Source organism: Labrus mixtus, chromosome 24 (genome assembly GCF_963584025.1).
Source record: "Labrus mixtus chromosome 24, fLabMix1.1, whole genome shotgun sequence".
Classification (NCBI taxonomy): Eukaryota; Metazoa; Chordata; class Actinopteri; order Labriformes; family Labridae; genus Labrus; species Labrus mixtus.
This window is the reverse complement of record NC_083635.1, coordinates 9948669-9966001: the sequence shown is the minus strand read 5'-3', so window position 1 is coordinate 9966001 and position 17333 is coordinate 9948669. Positions and strand designations below refer to the sequence as shown.

The 17333-nt window shown below is 43.8% G+C and overlaps 1 protein-coding gene and 1 long non-coding RNA gene across 2 annotated transcripts; both read right to left on the bottom strand.

The window, feature by feature from the left end:
- Positions 1-5360: 5360 nt before the first annotated feature.
- LOC132959385 (uncharacterized) lies at positions 5361-6859 on the bottom strand. Its single transcript, XR_009666982.1, has 3 exons — positions 6811-6859; positions 5608-5720; positions 5361-5499 (listed from the first exon to the last, which is right to left on the bottom strand). It is a non-coding gene; the product is annotated as an uncharacterized LOC132959385 (long non-coding RNA).
- Positions 6860-7956: 1097 nt separating this feature from the next.
- Positions 7957-15635, bottom strand: LOC132959505 (ribose-phosphate pyrophosphokinase 2). The gene is made up of 7 exons (XM_061032578.1): positions 15348-15635; positions 12364-12547; positions 10380-10478; positions 9943-10067; positions 9509-9682; positions 9172-9331; positions 7957-9062 (listed from the first exon to the last, which is right to left on the bottom strand). The coding sequence occupies exons 1-7, from the start codon at positions 15467-15469 to the stop codon at positions 8970-8972; spliced, it is 957 nt and encodes a 318-aa protein (XP_060888561.1). The 5' UTR covers positions 15470-15635; the 3' UTR covers positions 7957-8969.
- Between the last annotated feature and the right edge of the window lie 1698 nt (positions 15636-17333).

The window sequence follows — 17333 nt, the reverse complement described above, 5'->3', positions numbered from 1 at the left end:
GCGAGGCAGCCGCAGCCTCTCCTCTCGGGGGCAAAATGTCACGGCTGTCGCTCCGTTTCACCCTCAGGAGAGCAGCCGCTGAGAGCCTCTCTGTGTTTACACCTCACGGATTCACCGAGGTGACTCACGCACGCACGCTGAGTGGATCCTGTGATCCATGCAGGCACACACACACACACGCACACGCACGCACACGCACGAACAGCTCTGTGTTAGAAGCAGAAGATATTTCCAGGAGCACCTCATCAAGTCACAAAAGGGTGGATGTGACTCTCTGCTCTGCTGTCTACTGCAGCATTGATTCTGTGCAACTCTTCAGCTAATGCATTTAAAAGCAATGGGGAACGTCAACACCATTTAGACCACATTGATCCAGGACCCATCTGGGGCCGGAATAATAGAGCACGTCTGGGATAATCAACACAATGTATAGACGAGCAGCTCCGCCTTCTGCAGGAGTCTAAAAGGCTCTAATGTAGGAACACCCGCTTTCTGCACCACTGAATCTTAACCTGCGTGTTGAAGCATCAGTTTGCAACTAGTGTGATCACTCCTCTGTTTCAAACAGCTCAGTGTCTTTGTTCAGCTATAAACAGACCGTTCCTGCTTCCCTGCTAACTCCGGACGCAGCGCTGCACTTATCTGTCAACACATTGAGACAAAGAGGACGTGGCTGGAACAACTATTTCATGCATCGCAGTGCAAACATTGTCGTTTTGCTGGGTTTTAAGTGTGCATTGCAGGAAGAATGAATTGAATTTGCACACAAAGCTTTCATATAATTAGCATCTATTGGCCTGGAAACTTGTTATTGAGAACTAAAATCTTTCATGCTATAATGACTGATGTATCGTCGAGTTGATGCGAGGTGTTCAAAGCCAAAAAATCAGCTTTTCCCCCTCTCTTTGAGACTCTATACTTCCTTTACTGGCTTACTATAAAGATTTTTCTTGCACATCTTCCACCAAAGAAAATAAAAGTCTATGGGAAAATAACACCATTATGTATTACTACTGTACGTTGTTGCTGTTCTGTTATAAATCAAATCAGAAATGTCCTTAAAATCGTAGTTCAAAGGTCTATTTTCTCTACACAATGGTGTAGAACCCCCTCGGCTGTTTTCTGTATTAAGTTACCGTCTGAATCACGTCTTATGCGCTAACATACACATGGCCCCCTAGGCTCATACCTCATGTGCTCGTCATCACCATATGTCCGAAAAAAGCAGCAGTTGTGAGTATCAAATGACCTCAAACACAGCAGAGGAGGAACAAATGTCACATATTTGAAGGGTTCAGCTAGCTTAAGTCTTCTTTGTGTTATTTTATCATCGTAGCTGACAGCTGAGATAGCGAATACTCCACAAAGACACCACAGACAGTCTATAGAGAGATACGCTTTGGACAGGAAACTGGAATAACAACACTAACAAAGATGTTTTTCCTGTTTAAACGCTCTCTCTCTCTCTCTCTCTCTGTTTGTGTCCTACAGACACAGACATGGTGGACATCTCTCAGCGGGTTAGAGCTAATGGTCAGGTGTTAACGTGCGGTCGAAAGGGAGCCACGTCTCGCCTCATGAGCGTTGCCAAATGTAGCTCCTGGGTGGGTAGTTGCCATGGAAATCACAGAGCAGATCCTGTGTTTGTCTGTGCCGGTGACTGATAAAAAGATAATTGACTTAGTCGGCGCTCTCTGGGGAAAACCAAGCAGGGACTGAACATCATATCTAACACAGATAACAAAGAGACACACGGGCAGTGAGCTACACCGATATGAGGCTGTGAACAGTCGGTGAACAGTCGGTGAACAGTCAGTGAACAGTCAGTGAACAGTCTGTGAACAGTCGGTGAACAGTCAGTGAACAGTCTGTGAACAGTCACTGAACAGTCCGTGAACAGTCCGTGAACAGTCCGTGAGCAGTCGGTGAGCAGTCGGTGAACAGTCGGTGAACAGCCGGTGAACAGTCCGTGAACAGTCAGTGAACAGTCCGTGAACAGTCAGTGAACAGTCCGTGAACAGTCGGTGAACAGCCGGTGAACAGCCGGTGAACAGTCCGTGAACAGTCAGTGAACAGTCTCCGAACAGTCAGTGAACAGTCGGTGAACAGTCGGTGAACAGTCGGTGAACAGTCGGTGAACAGCCGGTGAACAGTCCGTGAACAGTCAGTGAACAGTCCGTGAACAGTCAGTGAACAGTCAGTGAACAGTCCGTGAACAGTCAGTGAACAGTCCGTGAACAGTCAGTGAACAGTCTCCGAACAGTCGGTGAACAGCCGGTGAACAGTCCGTGAACAGTCCGTGAACAGCCGGTGAACAGTCCATGAACAGTCAGTGAACAGTCCGTGAACAGTCAGTGAACAGTCTCCGAACAGTCGGTGAACAGCCGGTGAACAGTCAGTGAACAGTCCGTGAACAGTCTCCGAACAGTCGGTGAACAGTCGGTGAACAGTCCGTGAACAGTCGGTGAACAGTCGGTGAACAGTCGGTGAACAGTCCGTGAACAGTCGGTGAACAGTCGGTGAACAGTCAGTGAACTATGCGGAGTGTGGCACTGTGAGGCTGTACTGAATGCTAAGCTCACAAAGGACAATGCTAACATTAGCGGGTGTAATGCTTACCATATCAAAGTGCTAAGACTTGCTAATTAGCATAGAAGCCAAAGTAAAGGTGAAGCTAAGATTAGACTCATTTGTAGGTCATGACTCAAACTCTCGGATAGATTAAGAATGTCACCTGAGTGTAACACTAACACCAGATTTTGTGGATGCAGGGAGGAAGTAATCTCAGTAATATTGACACATCGTATTTCCGAGGATGTTTTGGTTGTATGCAGTTCATTCTGAGAGGCTTTGCCATACAATGTGTCTCTCTCAACTCCAAGGTGGAAGGGGAAAATGAACAGCTATGCAGTTATCATAGGGCTAAACTGGAGGCCCAAATGTACTGGCCTCTCCCTGAGAGTCCTGGGTTCAGAGATCGGTTCAAAGATAGCTAGCAATGACTGCAAAAACTGTACCGGGACTCTGGTTCTCTCTGGTTACCCTCTAGTTTCAGGCAAGTCTCCCTCCTGTAACCGATAATCAATCAATCCCTTAGTTAATCAATCCAGTTTCTAAGATGTGCCATTAGTCAAGAAAAGAGGCCTCCAAGGACAGCTGATCAAATCTGTGTGAATACACAGCAGAGCAGAATGTGCTTCTTCATCTCCAGAGTATTCCAAACATGCCAACAGGAGGACGGGTTTAATGTGGGTGCTCAAGGGAGGAACAGTCTCCACAAGGATAACGAGCATCCGACCGCCCCAACGCCAGGGAGTGACTCAGCAGCAGCTGTTGCCATGGGATACCAGGCAGGGCTGCATCTGCCCCCCCAACCCTCCCTCCCCCCACCCATCTGCTGCTACTCCACCTTAAGTCCTCCGTCACTTTCCCGGGGAAGGTCTGTCCCAGCATGCAGAGGGAGAGACGGGAGATGGGAGGTGTTAATCCAATCTGAGGGAGGTACTGCAAGGTTTTGGCCCGAGTCGCTCCGCGCGCTAGCCCACTGACCTCCACATCCCTTGTTGGTGCAGATTAATGCCTTATTAAGAGCAACTGACTTAGCAACAATCCACTTACGCTAACTGTCAGATTTGCAGAGTATTGGCAATCTCAGCATCGGCCTGGGAAGAAAAAAACCTGAGTAACCTCAAAGATGCTTTCCCCCCTACTTTTGAATGTTTTCTTTATGCACTACAGGAAGCGATGCTACAAGCTACAAGCTAAATACTGCAACACAAACACAGCCGACTAGCTGAAAAGTGTCGACTAACGTCTCAAAGTGCATCCTCACTACATCCTCCAAAAGCCTCAGCCACACCTCAAATAAAAGCAACTACCATAACGTAAAGATCTCCCGTTGCCTGCTGTTTACAGACATAAGCAATGTCATGCTAATGCCATTAAGGCTTTGCAGGCGGTGGCTAATTTAGGACGAAGACAGTTTAGTAAATAAGGGCTGAGTAAATCTCCTGCTGAGGCTACACCTTGTTCTCTGGGTCAGGGCACACTGACCCATGAGCCAATGCTCACACCAGACGATAGACACCAGAAAACACTCTTTTGTCCCAATTTTATCAGGAAAATATGTTTGTTATTAATCCTCTAAAGAAGAGGTTTCAGGTCAGAAATGTGCAACCTGGATACAAACATGCAGCAAAGCTAACCTCAAAGTGATTACAGCTCCTCAAAAGGCCGCGTCTAGTTGTCGGGTTCTAGAGCTTTTCTGCAATAATCACCTACACCTACCTAAGTAAAAATGTGCATGACAGGTGGTCGGACAAGTTGCTTTCATTTCCAGCCTCCTTCTTTCTTTCTCTGCACACACACACACTCATACATACATCATCTCCTGTGCTGGTAAATCCCTGCAGAGACATTTAAGCCTTTCAAAAGTGCACAGCCTCAGCCTTTAAGTAACACTGAAGGATTGTTTGGCATCTGAGGTGTGAAAGTGGGTTACATTAAAACAGGGAGGCTCATTTTAAGCTACAATATCACATGAGATGTCAGCTGATAATTGAGTTTAGATGTGTGGCTGTGTGGATGAATGTCTGGAAAAAGAAGTCTGCAGCACAGTTTTTTTTTTTTTTTTTAAACAAATCTTTTTTTATTACAACATTTCACGGTTTTCCATTTCTGGTAATGGTTTGTGGCAGAGTAACATGACTGCTGAACTCCAAAGAACTTTGATCTACGGTTGAAAGCAAACACATGGAATCAATTTCCGGTATATAGAATTTTCAATTTTTCCTCATTAGAGACAGGTTGCAACACAACGGCTATCTCGAACCACTCATTAACTGTAAATAAGGTCCATTTGAGCGTCTCCCACTTCTAGATGGAATCCGTTACACTTATTTGTTTTCATCGTGTACATACAAAAGAAAAACATCGTGATGGACGACAGTATCAATTTTTTTGGGGCATTTACATTTTGGCCAGCGTACAAACAAAGTTGTGCATTTCCCGAAAATTAGAAGACAATAAAAAACGACAAAATAAAAAGCTTGACGCCTTAGCTACGACGCAGAAGCAGCCACACTAGAAGTCGGGTGTTGGCGGTGAGATGAGGAGAAGCTTCTTGGGCCACGCCCCGTCCCTCAGGCCTCTGAACTGCGTGTGGGTGATGCCATGTGTTAGGGTGCACCTTCTGCCGCCCCCCCCCCACACCCCCACTCCTCCGCCTCAGACAGGTCTTCCTTATCGTCACAGAAAGACGGGCGTGTAGATGGTAAAGGGGGTCGTTAAGGGGGCACAGCCGACAGCCCGGACAGAGGCTTCATCCGTCCACTGGCTGTGCAGCTCGGTTATTGTTGTCATTTCATAATTTCGGTTACAAAGTTATACGGCTAAAAGAAGTGACTGAAAACAAGGCAATGCGGGAGGAGGAGGAGGGGTGTACAGTGCATGACGGGAGGGAGGGGCTTCACTACGACTCCTGCTTCTCCTGTTCGATGGCTGTGGATGGGAAAAGAGGGAACAAAAATAAGACGCCCACCAGGAGAAAGACCAAAATGTGCCAAACTCCATGATAAAAAAATGAAGGTTTGAAGAGCAGAGACTTACTTTCTTTTGTGGGCAGGGGATTCTTCTCCTGTGTCTCTGTCTTCTTCAGCTTGGATTTGTCAAATTTGGTGACTTCTGAGATGTCGGGTTTGTCTGCCATTGTTTTAGGTGGTCTGAAGGATAAGGGCGTAAACAGACGTTTTATCACATTGCAGATATTTTTTTTTTAAAATCCTTATTATTCCATCTACAAGAAACAGAACGAGCAGATTATTATAATGATCGAAAATATGTCTAATGCATATAAATTATGCAATTTCACAATCCACCCAAGCACGTGCTGCACCCTGACTTTCTAGCAGAAGAAGGGCGTTGCCTAAATCTCAGTGACCGGACTACTTTTTCCTAAAATATGCGTCCGCCTTCTTTTGTTCGCCTGCAGCTCTGCCCGGCGTGATTTGACTGCCTTCCATCCCGTTATCCAACCCAAAAAACCCCGGGGATGGTGCACACTGCACACACACACACACAATGACTCACACACACACACACAGGGGACGGGCTGCTCCAGACAATGAAGCCAGTCCACAGCGCCTTCAAACCTGACATTTACATAACAATAGCAGTTCCCATGCTGGGCAGTGCGAGGAAAATATATAAATAAAAAAAAACTGAGCAGACCTAACTGTTCTTAAAAACGGACACAAAAGGTTAAAACAATGTTTATAATCGAGATGTTAAATATTGCTTTGTGAGGCTCCACGCAGGGGCTTTCCACATGCTCTACAACATCCCGCAGATTCACTTGTCACGTACTTCTTCTGGGGGGTGCAACGTGAAGGAACCACCGCCCAGATTGAGATGTCTGCACATTCCTTAATATCTTAAGTTCAACGCCAAAAAGAAAACAGAAGAACGACACGCTCCCAGTCAGAATAAAGCGCAGTGAACGCGTCATTTTAATAACGGAACCAGGCGCGACAACAAAGGAAACAGGGTGTTATGCAAGACTGTGTGCGGTTAAGGCAAAGACACAACATAAAGGTCAACGATGCTGTCACAACAAACCCTGATGTGACATTTTAATACACAAAAACAAGTTGCGTTCACGTCAAATCCGAATTTTCTTTCTTCCCCCCCTCCCTGATTATCCATTTGGCACATTTCCCCCAAACGCCTCTATCTTAATCCTCGCTTTTATCAGACTATTCTGTAGCTGCAGCTAATCAGGCTGAGAGAACAGAAACGTTGAAGAGATCTTACCAGTGTGTTCTGGTGGCTGGATGTCTCTGGTCAGTGTGGTGCAGCAGTAGTGGCGCGTCTTTGCGCAAGCATTAGTTATAGTCAGAAATATGCTAATGACATCTGACATCACCAGCTCCCATCAGCCTCTGCTGCAGCCCTCTGCTGGTGAGGCTCGGACCTCCACCCTCACACTGAAACTAAACACCTACAAATGTCTTTAGAGGAGCCTCACATCATCAAAACCCAGAAGGAGGAAATAAATTCATGGATTTATTGTGTTTCTGTGCAGATTTCACTTTTTTTTTTTTTTTTTAAAAAGGTGCTTCGTATCAATGAGGCATCTCAAACATGTTTATTAACTACAACTGAGGTTTCACTAAAAAGTCGTCATTATTTTTGAATTGATTCATGAGACAAAACACTAAAAGAAAATGTAAATTCAACGGCTCCTCATGTCTCTCCTCCTCTCATCTTCCTACAGCTGCACATTCCTGTAGTATGACGCCCCCTGGTGGACATTTGACGTCTACTTCATGCATGGCTGAGCAGCAAAAAAAAAAAATGCAATTCAGACACAAATATGGTTCAGAAGAAAAAGGTTTTTGCAGGCATGAAGTAAATGAATCAATACCACCAATTGTATCATTGTTGTAATGTATATTTGTGTCTGTACTGGTGAAGAAGAGGAGGCTCCTGAGCTGCTTCAGACAACCCAGATGACGTCATCATGATGACGTCATCAGGGTTGACTCAGACATCAAACTTTTGTTGTAGTAAAAAATAATTATAAAAGCCATTAAAATAAGTTGAGCAATATAATTATATTTAACTATATGGTAATAAAACTAAAGCCTCTACTCTCTACTTTCTGGGTGATTGAGGAAAAAACATGACGTCATTGTGATGTCATCAGTACGCTCGCAGCCTCAGGTTTGGAGATGACACATTTTGGTGGTGTGAAAAACTGAAACCGTTCACATGCAGGATCTTGCAGAGATGTATTTGTGTTGCATTATGGGAAATGTAGGATGCAACACTGCTTCATAACACAAAAGGATTCAAAACATTAAGTCAAAATCTTTGACTGAGCTTTAATTGTTAAATGTCTTTGTTCTTTTTTAGATTTACTAACATGAAATGAAGAGCAGAACACTTTCTGTCAGCCATTGTCAAAGCTTTATTGTCAACAAAACAGCTCGAAGTGTTACATATAAAAAAAAATTAAATCATGCTTTTTTTCCCACAAGCTTTTTTTTTTTTTTTTAATCCACCAACAGGCAAAGAGTGAGACCTGCCTCGTCTGAACTAAAGTGACCCGTTACAGCCGTGATGACAAGGTTCTGTTTGAAGACGCTGTGAAATCTTGACATGTTAAACACTGTTCTCAAGCTTTGCGGGCTCCTTTTGTTTTCGTGACCTTTTTTGAAACATGGGCGCAGCACCCATAACACCTTGCATCACACTCTTTTTTCTAATCAATAACAGAGCTGTGGGAGAGTTCAGTTCTCATTGGATTAAACAGAAACAAAGGAGGAAGGTTGGCAGCAGCTTATTAAAGGAGAAATGACAGTTCAGAGGTGAGACAAAGTTTGAAATCAACTCCTGTATGAAGCCAAAATATTACAATCTTTATAGCGCTAAGAGTTAAGCTTTATTCAAATCATTTTAGCAGCTGTTAAGGCAAACACTTAGGGGAGGAAAGGTGCACATCTTCACATTTTGAGCTCTTTTCTTTCTTATTCTTTGAAGCTTAAACCGCCTAAATATCTCTACTTGAATGACTTGGTGGAATGGTTCTTTTAAAGTGAGGTACAAATAATACATCATGGACCCTTTGGTTAAAGTGAAGGCCAGGCCTCGGGTGTTTGAAGGTCGGACAAACTGAAACAAGAGAAGAAGGAAAAAAAAAAAGGAGGAACTCATAAATACAACTTGAGAGATGAAATGATATTTGTCCCGTGGTGAGGATGTCAAAGACAACGATCGTGTGGGCGCGACCTTTTTTTAACAGTCACATTTGGGAGTTGGCCAAAAAAAAAAAAAAAAAAACCAGCGGGCCGTTTTTTTTTATTTCCCCGGCGTTTCTGGAGGATATGTGGCAGAAAAGTGCCGGCCGAGTGGCTCAAAGTGGAAGGAGGACGAGAAAACGCTCCTGCTCTTTTTTTTTTTTTTTTTAACTACAAAGGTACGTGGCTGAAGAGGTAGGACACGGACTCGCCGTTGTGGGTTCTCCTGATCGCCTCCGCCAGGATCATGGAGATATCGATGACCTGGAGGAAACAGAGCCCAACATGTGAGGACAAAAAAAAAAAAAAAAAAACCTGACTACCTCTCTACCTGACAGGTATCACATGTCTCATCTGAGGTGTTGTTGTGTACCTGTATTTTGGGACACGCCTTCATCTTCTCCTCCTGGGGGATGGTGTTGGTCACCACCACGGCCTCGAACGGGGCGCTGTTGATACGAGAGATGGCCGGGCCGGAGAAAATGCCGTGTGTGAGGATGGCGTACACCTTTACGGCGCCAGCGTCAATCAGCCTGAGAGGAAGAATGAAAAGGTGTGAGACTAAAACCACAAACACGTCTCTAAATCTGATCAGCTTAATATTAATATGCACCAGTTATCAGCTTTTAATGTGTCACAGAGCGTCTGTGACTCCTCACACACACACACACACACACTCACACTCAGGTACTGATTTGAATCGAACTGACTTGTCGGCAGCGTGGCAGATGGTGCCGCAGGTGTCGGCCATGTCGTCCACCAGGATGGCTACGCGGTCTTTGACGTCGCCGACCAGCACCATGCGGTCCACCTCGTTGGCCTTCTTCCTCTCTTTGTGGATCAGCGCAAAGTCCACGTTCAGGCGGTCGGCGATAGACGTCACTCTGGACGGAGAGAGGGTCACATGAGACTCAGAGAAAACACATCTACCTGCTCCTCAAATGTTATTTTCTTAAACTCTTACTGACATGATGTGAACACATTTAATGTATATTTATAAAGTCATGTCATGTTGCCTAAGCGCTCGACTTTAAATTCAGATTAGAATGTGTGTATGGGCAGCGCTCCACCTCCACACTGTAGTGCCATTACAACATGTTTCATTTCTGCCTGTGAGCCACTGTAAGGTATCACACAGTCTTACCGTTTTGCTCCACCAGCATCTGGAGAAACGATTATACAATTCTTCCACTCAGGAATATTTTCGCGTATCCACTGTAGCACCGCTGGTTCTGCATAAAGGTTGTCTACAGCGATGTCGAAAAAACCCTAAAAATATATGACACACATCACAGAGTTACTTTTTAAAAAAAAAAGTCTTTTAACACAGACGAATATTTTAAAACTGAACACATCATTTCAGCTCCTTATGTTCATTTTAAATATTTCTGAGTACTGTCCCTTTAAGACAGCATCTCTGATACTTCTCCCAGTCTGCTTCTGGCAACTTTTACTTAGTGAAAATAACAGAACCTCTAGATAGCAAAAACTGTCACGTCCCTGCATTATAATATGTGGTGTTTTAGAGCATTCAGCTGACAGAGTAACACACAGAGGGGTGGCGTTCCTTCACACACTGACCTGGATCTGTGAGGCGTGCAGGTCCATGGTGATGATGTGGTCCGCTCCGGCCACGGACAACATGTTGGCCACCAGCTTCGCCGAGATGGGTGCTCGACTCTGACAAGCATCAAGACATCAAAACTGAATTCAAGCCCCATGCAGTCACTCACGATCTCTGAAATCCTTCTAAAGTTGAGATTCACTGATTTGAAAGCTGCAGAGCTTTGGCGTTCACCAACAAAACACTCCACCGCCTCGGCATGATGGCAGAGCTTTATTAGCGTGAGCGCTCAGAGGAAATGCGAGACACGCTGAGGAGCCGTGACCTCAATCTGAGGAGCCAGAGCGATAAGAAATGTGAGCATCATAGAGTTGAATTTGTTGAATTTTTCGATCGATGGAAGATTTGACTCATCGTTTCCCTTCTCGTCTTCTCCTTCAAACCTGATTTCAGTTTTGTGCAGGAAGACTGTAAACTGTCCTCACAAATGTTTGGTGAACATGCAGACGAGGTAAAGCAAAGTCAACGACCTGCACATGTCGAGAGTAATATTAGAAGTATGACTTTTATTGATTGCAGGTGAAGAGACAGCATGAACACCTGAGAGCAACATGAGATGTGTTTCTCTCTCTCTGTTTGTGTCTCTCTCTCTGTCTTTGTCTCTCTCTCTCTCTCTCTCTGTGTGTCTCTCTGTGCCTCTCACTGTGTCTCTCTGTCTCTCTCACTCTCTGTGTCTCACTCTCTCTCTGTGTCTCACTCTCTGTGTCTCTCTCTCTGTGTCTCTCTCTCTCTCTCTGTGTGTCTCTCTGTGCCTCTCAGTCTCTCTCACTCTGTGTCTCACTCTCTCTCTGTGTCTCACTCTCTCTGTGTCTCTCTCACTCTCTCTCTGTGTCTCTCTCTCCCTCTGTCTCTCTCTCTGTGTCTCTCTCACTCTCTCTCTGTGTCTCTCTCTCTCCCTCTGTCTCTCTCTCTGTGTCTCTCTCACTCTGTGTCTCTCTCTCTGTGTCTCTCTGTCTCTCTCTGTGACTCTCTGTCTCTCTCTCTCTGTGTCTCTCTCTCTCTGTGTCTCTCTCTCTCTGTGACTCTCTGTCTCTCTCTCTCTGTGTCTCTCTCTCTCTGTGTCTCTCTCTCTCTGTGACTCTCTCTCTCTCTCTCTCTGTGTCTCTCTCTCTCTGTGACTCTCTGTCTCTCTCTCTCTGTGTCTCTCTCTCTGTGTCTCTCTCTCTCCCTCTGTCTCTCTCTCTGTGTCTCTCTGTCTCTCTCTCTCTCTCTCTGTGTCTCTCTCTCTCTCTCTCTCTCTGTGTTTCTCTCTCTGTGTCTCTCTCTGTCTCTGTGTGTGTCTCTCTCTCTGTCTCTCTCTCTGTGTCTCTCTGTCTCTCTCTCTCTCTCTCTGTGTCTCTCTCTCTCTCTCTCTCTCTCTGTCTCTGTGTGTGTCTCTCTCTCTGTCTCTCTCTCTGTGTCTCTCTGTCTCTCTCTCTCTCTCTCTGTGTCTCTCTCTCTCTCTCTCTCTCTGTGTTTCTCTCTCTGTGTCTCTCTCTGTCTCTGTGTGTGTCTCTCTCTCTGTCTCTCTCTCTGTCTGTCTCTGTGTGTCTCTCTCTCTCTCTCTGTCTCTGTTTCTCTCTCTCTCTGTCTCTCTCTCTGTCTCTCTCTCTGTTTCTCTCTCTCTGTCTCTCTCTCTCTGTCTGTCTCCAGAGAGGCTGGAATGTGCGACGGCTCCGTCTTTTGACTCGTCAATATCACGTCACTGCAGAGTCTGTTAGTATGCCGACGTGCAGTGCAACATGTGAAACACTAACTTTGATCATTTATTCGATTTATTTCTTATTTAAAACATTAAATTAAATGTTATGAACACTTTCACATGCTGTTGTATTCGTGCATTGTATTTACCACACTGAGTTGGGATGTGCATTTCTATAAAAGTTAATATTCAAAAGTCACTGATAATTCTTGCACCGTGTCCCAGTGAAAACATACAGCGGTTCATGTGTGCGTCCCTACCTTGTCTTTTTTGTCCTGCCGGGCGTAGGGGAAGCAGGGGATGACGGCGGTGACTCTGGACGACGAGGCGATCTTGCAGGCGTTGATCATGATGAGCAGCTCCATGAGGTTGTCGTTGATTTCGCCGCAGCCGCTCTGCACGATGTAGACGTCCTCGCCGCGAACGCTCTCCCCGATCTCCACACTGTTCGGGACGACAGGGAGGGAGACGAGTCAGACGCTGACGTTTGAACGTTCAGAGGATGTGAGGGTGTTAATCTGGGATGAGAAGAGTCATCGAGCAATAACCCAAAGCATTGTTTTCTGTACTTTGTGTTTCTTCATCTATGAATCATTTAGAAGCAGTGACTCAGAGTAAACCTGAATAAAGATTTACATGACCGAGCCGTCTTGAATTCTAAAATACAAGTTCAGGCCTGAGCGTCGGCGCTCATCTGAAGAAGTCTGGAGGTAAAAACTGCTCTGCCAGGCACACAATTATTCACACACACACACACCAAGGCAAGCCACGGCTGACGTCGAAGCAGGCAGCACGTGAGTGTGTGAAACATTCCTGAGTGGGACGTGTCCAGGTTCCCCCTCGGCCTCAGTCATGTGATCAGCGGACATGTGCAGAAATAAAAGAGCGAGAGAGAGAGAGAGAGGGGTCTGTCTGTGCGGTCACAAGGTTTTCATAAGAGGAGGCCGGTGCGAACACACGAGCCACACAACACGTCTGTAAAGGTGGTGGTAAAAAAAAAAAAAAAAAAAAAAAAGGGCTGACGCTCGCATTGCTCGTTGTGAACAAAAAGGAAAACAGAACAAACGAGTACGAGCTCGAAGCACAAAATACAACAACTAAAGATCGCTTGGAGGGGAACGCACAGAGAGGTCAGAAAATTAGGGTTAAACTCAAATATCAACAGGTTTAAAATCTGAGCAAAAAAAAAGAAAAAGGTTTGTCCTCTGAGCTCTCGCTTCTCACACACATTAAAAAAGGTCAACATTACGGAAAGTCCAAGTCCTGACAGAAGAGTGGATTCTGTAAAAAAAAAACATAATAACATAAAAAGGCTTGTAGGGTGCCTGAACGTGGTTGGATTTTGGGAGATGTGAGCCTGTAACAAATCTGTGAAAAACATTTTACACGAGCAGAAGATCCATTAAAAGTGCACCATGGTCCGCTGCTTGGGGGGGGGGGCTCAGAGTACTCCTTCGCTTTGAAAAGGAGCCAGGACTTCTGATTAGGATGCCTCCCTTTGGAGGTTTTCCAGGCACTCCCAACTGGGATGAGACTCCGGGGCAGACCCTGAGCTTGAGGAGGAAACACTCTGTCTGTGTTGTAGCACTAAGAAGAGTGGTTATCGCCTCCCTGTGGGAAAGTCATCCTTGTTTTGTTTTAGCGTCGCCCAAAAAGATGTGTTCCCTGGAGAGACTCCTCAAGGCAGTTTCCTGGATTTTAGAGACACTGGTTGAAAACGTTCACAGCAGAGAGGGTTTTACAAGGACGAGGGGACGAGGTGGTCGAGACCCTTTTACGGGCTTTGACACCGTTTGATCGGCGGGAAACTGTTGTGTTCACCACAAGCAAAGGGAAGATTAATGGATGCTTTTATCCAGTGAGTGCTTGAATGAAGAGTTAGATCAGGGGTGAGCAACTTTGGTCACAGCGAGGGGCCACAGTCATTTAATTCTCACCGCCAGAGGGGCCAAATTGTAGGATACAAAAACAATTACAGTCAATTATGTCTCAAATTTATCTCAGTGATCAAATATTATTATGGATATATTTCTGGTTTTCACTATTTCATGGCAGATTTTGTCATGTTTCCAATTAATTGGTTTGTCAAAATTGACCTGCGGGGCCACATGGAGGGTTGATGTGGCCCCCAGGCCGCCAGTCGCCCACCCCCCGAGTCAGATCACATGCCTGGAAAGTTGAATTATCACATCTTCGGCCACAAACACATGTTGAATGATAAAACAAGCTGCATCTGACAGTTTTGTGATGAGTTCAGGTCCATGTGAGTCAAATAAACATAAACCAGCATGATGTTAAAGGTCGCCTGCATCAGGGTTTAAAAACAGGCTGCACAACTTTTAAATCTGTTTAAAACAGGAGCTGCAACTTATAAAAAAAACCTCAGCAAATTGCAATATTAAAAGGTCTAGATGCTGGCGTGCAGGCAGTCATTAAGTCAGTCACATAGAAATTAAGTGCATGTGATCTGAGCAGTGGTGAATTAACTCATTTCCCTTTTTTTAAACAGATAATTCTAAAACATGCTTCTTTACATGAAATTAAATACTCCTGTTTTTTTTATATAATGCTTTCTAAACTCTAAATAAGTTTACAGTTGTTGTATTTCAATGCCTAACCTCATCACATGCTTTGTTAGACAGTTAAAAGCAGGAATCAGATAGCTGAGGTGTTACGTCGAATTCTGCTCACCCGTAACAACACGTTCCCACTTTGTAAAAAACAATTAAAAAAAACCCACCAAGAATAAAACACTACCTGCAACAAATCTTTTTTTTGTAAAATACTCGTAGTTATAACGAACACGGAGGGATTTGGGGAATATTTTGTTACTTAAGTGTAAAATTTGGCCCATTTCTCCGTTATCACTCATGACACCCGAAGCTAGCTGAGTTAGCATGGTGCGCAGCAAGTCACTACAGCATTACGTAACTCCAAAACTGTTCTGTTATTGTCAGCGTGGGTTGTTTTAACAGTTACACACAACAATGACATAGTAGGGGTAGAGTGTTAAAGTAACTGTCCTATATAGGGCGCAGGAGTTAGCTTCCTAGCCTGCCATGTTTACATGTGGCTAACTAAGTCACGTGTAGTGCTGCCCGCTGAATAGTAAACTATTGTTAGCTTCATGCTAACATCTCCACATGGGATGCACAGGCTGATGAAGCATGCGCAGCCAGCCTCTCCCACCTACACAAATAAATACATGTCTCAACGTGATGTAAGGAGCTTGTTAAGTGCGTACCATGTCTCCTGGTTGCTGAATTTCTTGGTGATCACTTTCCCCAGCTCCAGTCCCAGCCGATCGGCGACTTTCTGGGACAGGTCGTGGTGGGAGCTCCCGCTAAAAAGCACGATGTTAGGCATGTCCGGAAAAACGCGCTGCGGCTCGGTGAAGAAAAGAACAAGACAGAAAGAAGGCGATGTGACAGGTCTCCCCCCTCTGAAGGGTCGTGGAAAAGGGAAAATAAACGCGCTAATGTTGCAGCTTTAGCATTGCACTGGTTGCGGCGGTGGGGACAGTGTGCAGAGAGGGAACTATGACGTCACGGCGGAGAGGAAGTGCTCTCCTCTCATTGGACAGAAAAACACTGACATTTGATGAACACTCATTATGAGGCTGTTTTTGTTTTTTTTAAACACTTGAATCTCTTCTACAAATATATATATTTATCTTAATTCACCTGATGATGCTGTGATTTGATTATGTGAGTAAAGTAAAGTAAAAATAAACGCAACCAATAAAACACACTCATGTAAAACAGTTACAAAATGTGCTGTATTGAGTTTATATACATATACCCTATAAGCTTTACCAATATATTGCACTATATTATATTATATTATATAACTGGACTCTGCATTACTGTGGTACAACACTGCCTCTCTTCTCTGCTGTTTTACATTACTTGCTGCTATTTTTTTATTTATTTTATTTTATTTTATTTTATTTTATTTATTTTATTTTATTTTATTTATTTTTTTATTTTTTTTTATTATTATTTATTTTTTTATTTTTTTATTTTTTTATTTTTTTATTTATTTTTTTATTAGGTGATGCAGAACAATACAAGACAAGTGAGGGACATGACAAGAGCAAAAGTATGTAGGAGACAGGGGAGACACGACGATACAATGCACAGCATAGACAGAGACAAAACAGGCAAGCAGGGAGTAATAATAACGTTTTGTAATTTTGTATGTTGAGGGTGTTGAAGGGCCCTGCTTGTCTATGTGTATGTGTATGTGTGTGTGTGTGTGTAATTCAAGTGTATGCTTGTATTTTATTTCCCCCTTCCTCTATACCCCTATTCCTATTTTTGTCCTTCTTCTTTCCTTCATTCCATTTTTCTTTTATTTTCTTTATTTTTTCTTTTATTCTTTCCCCTTTCCTCCCCCTCTTTCTTTCTATATATATTATCTTTTTTTTTTCTTCTTTTTTTTTACTTCAGTCATTGTGTGATGCAGGGGTGCCCCTGTCTCAGTTGCCCCCAGACCCTGCGGAGGGGGCCAGCTGATTGCTGCTATTTATCACACCCAGTCACTTTAATCATCACTTGTCACTTTATCTTGTCATTCTCTGCAAATAATGTCTCAACTCTCAACTCCCTGCATAGTTAACTTCATCATTCATTTTGTACTTGTATACACCCCCTGTTTGTATTTGTATTTATCTTATCTATTCTGTTTAATGTGTATTTTGAGCTTTCTTGTCTGTGCTGCTGTAACGCCTGAATTTCCCCTCTGAGGATCAATAAAGTATTATCCTATCCTATCCTAAAAACCCCTACACATATCATATTGATGACATATAGTATTTATTAAAGCTTTCCTTTTTGAATTGTTCTAGTATTTATTGCCCCTGTGAATCATTTCTTATTATGTACAGTTATAATTAACGGCTCTTCGTCTACAGAGATTTTTAAAAGGAAACTGTCTTCACATTTAATCCATGAGCTCAAACTTTTGCATATATAAAATATATTGTTTTTCCATCAACTCACTAATTTCACTCCATTTTTAATAGATTAATGCCTGTTTCATTTAGCTGATAGAGGGTTAACATTCTCAGTCTTTCTATTGTATGTATGTGTCTAAGTGTGTGTGTATGAATACGTGTATAGGTTACTGTATATGTGTTTATATTTATATATTTGAAATTGTGTAATTGGATTTGTTTAGTTGATTTATTTGTCTCTTAAGAGGTGAGTTGTATAAAACCTGTTGGCTT

What these genes read in the sequence shown, in the direction of transcription:
- LOC132959505 (XM_061032578.1), bottom strand. Translation starts at nt 15,469, where the DNA reads ATGCCTAACATCGTGCTTTTTAGCGGGAGCTCCCACCACGACCTGTCC. An exon ending in GGCAGGACAAAAAAGACAAG is followed by an intron (nt 10,479 to 12,363) that starts GTAGGGACGCAC and finishes GATGCTTGTCAG; the next exon opens with AGTCGAGCACCCATCTCGGC. An exon ending in AGGCGTGTCCCAAAATACAG is followed by an intron (nt 9,063 to 9,171) that starts GTACACAACAAC and finishes TGTTTCCTCCAG; the next exon opens with GTCATCGATATCTCCATGAT.